The sequence below is a fragment of the Chrysemys picta genome, chromosome 2, assembly GCF_011386835.1.
Source record: "Chrysemys picta bellii isolate R12L10 chromosome 2, ASM1138683v2, whole genome shotgun sequence".
In the NCBI taxonomy this organism is placed as follows: Eukaryota; Metazoa; Chordata; order Testudines; family Emydidae; genus Chrysemys; species Chrysemys picta.
In genome coordinates this window covers 18,841,348-18,845,326 of record NC_088792.1, presented here as the reverse complement: position 1 = coordinate 18,845,326, position 3,979 = coordinate 18,841,348, and the positions used below count along the sequence as shown (strand labels likewise).

General features: G+C 48.3%; 1 protein-coding gene across 1 annotated transcript; it reads right to left on the bottom strand.

Moving 5' to 3' along the window:
- Positions 1–478: 478 nt before the first annotated feature.
- Positions 479–3,155, bottom strand: LOC135981257 (myb/SANT-like DNA-binding domain-containing protein 2). The gene is made up of 2 exons (XM_065582724.1): positions 2,221–3,155; positions 479–1,099 (listed from the first exon to the last, which is right to left on the bottom strand). Exons 1-2 carry the CDS (start codon positions 2,768–2,770, stop codon positions 585–587), a joined length of 1,065 nt encoding a protein of 354 aa, XP_065438796.1. The 5' UTR covers positions 2,771–3,155; the 3' UTR covers positions 479–584.
- Positions 3,156–3,979: the final 824 nt, after the last annotated feature.

The window sequence follows — 3,979 nt, the reverse complement described above, 5'->3', positions numbered from 1 at the left end:
GAAGCCATACACAGGCAGCCTGGACAGGAGTCAGGAGCTGTTTAACTACAGGCTAAGCAAGTGCAGAATGGTGGTAGAATGTGCATTTGGCCGTTTAAAAGGCCGCTGGAGATCATTATTGACTCGCTCTGACCTCAGCCAAAGAAATCTCCCCATTGTTATTTCTGCTTGCTGTGTGCTCCACAATCTCTGTGAAAGTAAGGGGGAGACCTTTATGGCAGGGTGGGAGGCTGAGGCAAATCGCCTGGCTGCTGATTACGCGCAGCCAGACACCAGGGCGATTAGAAGAGCACACCATGAAGCGGTGTGCATCAGAGAAGCTTTAAAAACCAGTTTCATGGCTGGCCAGGCTACAGTGTGAAATATCTGTTTGTTTCTCCTTCATGAAAACCCGCCCCCTTTATTGACTGATTTTCTGTAAGGAACCCACCCTCCCCCTTCCCCCAGCTTTCTTTCAAACCAAATAAAGTCACTATCATTTAAAAATCATTTATTCTTTATTAATAGATTAGAAAAAGAGGGAGGGAACCCGGGTGGTATTTGGGAGGAGGATTACTGGGAAGGAAAAAGCCACAAAGAAAAGGTTAAAAAAATGACAGCCTTTTGCTTGGGCTGTCTACTGGGGTGGAATGGGAAGGTGTACGGAGCCTCCCCCCCCGCGTTCTTACACGTCTGGGTGAGGAGGATACGGAACATGGGGAGGGGGGAGGGTGGAACAGGGGCTGAAGCGGCAGTCTGTTTTCCAGCAGCCGTTCCTGAACCTCCACCAGACGCTGGAGCAGCCCCAGCGTTGCTTCCTTCATCCTCTGGTCTTCCTGACGCCACCTCTCATCTCGAGCGTCTCTCCTCTCCTCACGTTGGTCTCTCCTCTCCTCACGTTGGTCCCTCATGTCCTCACGTTGGTCCCTCCTCTCCTCACGTTCACTGACTTCTTTCCTATACTTTGAAACTGTTTCCTTCCACTCATTCAGATGAGCTCTGTCACTCCTGCTGGATTGCATAATTTCAGAAAACATCTCTTCTCGCGTCTTCTTCTTACGACGCCTTATCTGTGATAACCTTCGGGATGGAGGAGGGAGGCTTGAGGAATTTGCAGCTGCTGTAGGGAGGGGAAAAAAGAGAGAATTGTTTTAAAAGCTACATTTTGCAGAACAATGCTTATACTCTTTCACGGTGACCAACACTGTTCACATTACATAGCACATGTGATTTCTGTGCAAGGTCGCATTTTGCCTCTTAATGCTGAGTGCCTGTGGCTTTGCTGCTAGAGATCACAGGTCTTGGGCAACAGAATTCTGCTTGCATGCAGCCATGGTAAGCCATTCTCTTACAGCTTCTGCGCCCTACTTTCCCACATACCAAGCATAGCTTGTAGAGTGCTGCAGAAGCCTGGCCAATCTCAGCCAGTTGGGGGGGGGGGGGAGTGTGGTGGGGCTTGTCTGGGCAAGTAGAGTGCTGCGGTTTTTCTGTTAACATTCAGCAGCACCAGAAAACAAACTAACCACGGTACCCCTCCCCCCCCACCGCGTGGCTGGTATCAGGGAAGATCCCTACAGGCACCAAACTAATCCCCCCCCCACCGCTGCCCCCCCCCCTCGCCATGAATTCTCTGGGATGATCACAGTACCCCTCCCCCCACCGCGTGGCTGGTAACAGGGAAGATCCCTGCTAGCCAAACGCGAAAAACTCAGGGCCAATTTCCCATCTGCGCTTGGCTAACTGCAGGGAAGGATTTATTTTCCGCCACAGGCAAACAGCCCAGTAGGAACGGCCACCTCTGTCCCCTTAATTAAGTTCCCGTATTTCAACCAGGTTACCAGGAGTGATATCACTCTCCTGAGGATTACACAAGAAGATAAAGAACGGATGTTGCTTGAATGCCAGCAAACACCGGGACCATACGCTGCCAGGCTTTGTCAGGCAATGATACCAGATTACTTGCTGCAAGCATGGCGTGGTCAAGTGTCCTACCATGGAGGAGGGAATAAAGATGCACTGCCCAGAAACCTTCTGGCAAGGCTTTCGGAGTACCTCCAGGAGAGCTTCATTGAGATGTCCCTGGAGGATTTCCGCTCCATCCCCAGACACGTTAACAGACTTTTCCAATAGCTACAGACTTTTCCAGTAGCTGAACTGACCGCGAATGCAAAGTCAGGCAAAGTAATCATTAAAAACCGTTTGCTTTTAAAACAAGTTTTATATTTTAAAAGGTAAACTCACCTGAGGTGCCTTCCATGGGGTCAGAGTCTTGGGTACTGGCTTGGGAGGCTTGGGAGGCTTGGGAGGGTACTTCAGTCAGGGTGATAAAAAGATCCTGGCTGTTGGGGAGAATGGAGTGCTGTGTGCTCTCTGCAAGCTCATCCTCCTCCTCCTCCTCCTCCTCTACCCCATCGGCAGAATCCTCAGGCGTCGAGACTATCCCCGACCCAGAATCCACGAACACAGGTGGGTTAGTGGTGGCAGCCCCCCCTAGAATTGCATGCAGCTCGGCGTAGTAGCGGCATGTCCGCGGCTCTGACCCGGAGCGACCGTTTGCCTCCTTTGTTTTCTGATAGGCTTGTCTGAGTTCCTTGACTTTCACGCGGCACTGATCTGAGTCCCTATTGTGGCCTCTCTCCATCATGCCCTTGGAGATTTTTTCAAAAATTTTTGCATTTCGTCTTTTAGAACGAAGTTCTGCAAGCACTGAATCCTCTCCCCATACAGCGATCAGATCCAGTACCTCCCTCACGGTCCATGCTGGTGCTCTTTTTCGATTATCAGCCTGCATGGTTACCTGTGCTGATGAGGTATCTGTGGTCACCTGTGCTCTCCACGCTGTGCAAACAGGAAATGAAATTCAAATGTTCGCGGGGCTTTTCCTGTCTACCTGGCCAGTGCATCCGAGTTCAGATTGCTGTCCAGAGCGGTCACAATGATGCACTGTGGGATAGCTCCCGGAGGCCAATACCATCGAATTGCGGCCACACTAACCCTAATTCGAATTGTTAAAATCGATTTTGGCACTACTCCGCTCGTTGGGGTGGAGTACAGAAATCGATTTAAAGGGCCCTTTACATCGAATTAACTAGCGTCGTTGTGTGGACGGTTACAGGGTTAATTCGAATTAAAGCTGATAAATCCGAATTAAAGTCGTAGTGTAGACCAGGCCTAAGGGACCATTGCAGTTACTTGATACCACCCACTTACAAGTTTCAGCAGATTTGCAGCTAAGCTATCTCACTAACAAGAGAACACAGACTTTAGCAACTTGACTTACGTTCCTTAGTTCTGAGCCATTATTTTTCTCTAGGAAGTTGAAAGGAATGGTACTATCAGACATGTTTTCATCCCACTGACTGCAAATGAGACACAAAACAGACATAAACAATAGTAGAAAAATAAGTCATGTAATCATCTGTGCAGCTAAAAGACACCGCAACTGTACACAATTTACTTCAGCCATGCACATGATTGCTGTAGGTGCGCAAATCCCCCAGTTCATGCAAATAGGCTGGGGTGGTGTTTACCATCCAAGCATTTGCATGAATATACTGGGCATATGGAAATTATGCATGCGCTTTTCAGAATTTGAGCCGCACATTTTTAAAACACTGACATTGCCATAGACCAGAAATGCTGATAAAAACGACCACTGTAGCAGTCCCGAGGGGGCGAGTAATTACTAATCACCAGCAACTGAAAACTACCTAAGAGAAACTAACAGAATTACTTGTAAATTATCTTGCCTAATCTGGCTAGTCCAGTATCTCTCTCATGATTGCTGATATCAAGAAGAGTTGATAGATCTGCTGTCATCAGTGCAGAAAGCTGTCTGGCATCCATCATTCAAAAACATTAATTACACAGACTAATGTTCAAGCACTCACCTGTTGACACCATCTTCCTGGTGTAAGAAAGGCTGGTTCTAGTATGACTGATTTTCTTAGGCATGATAGAAAGTTGCCCATAATGTACAAACAAGGTTGCCTCAGGGTAG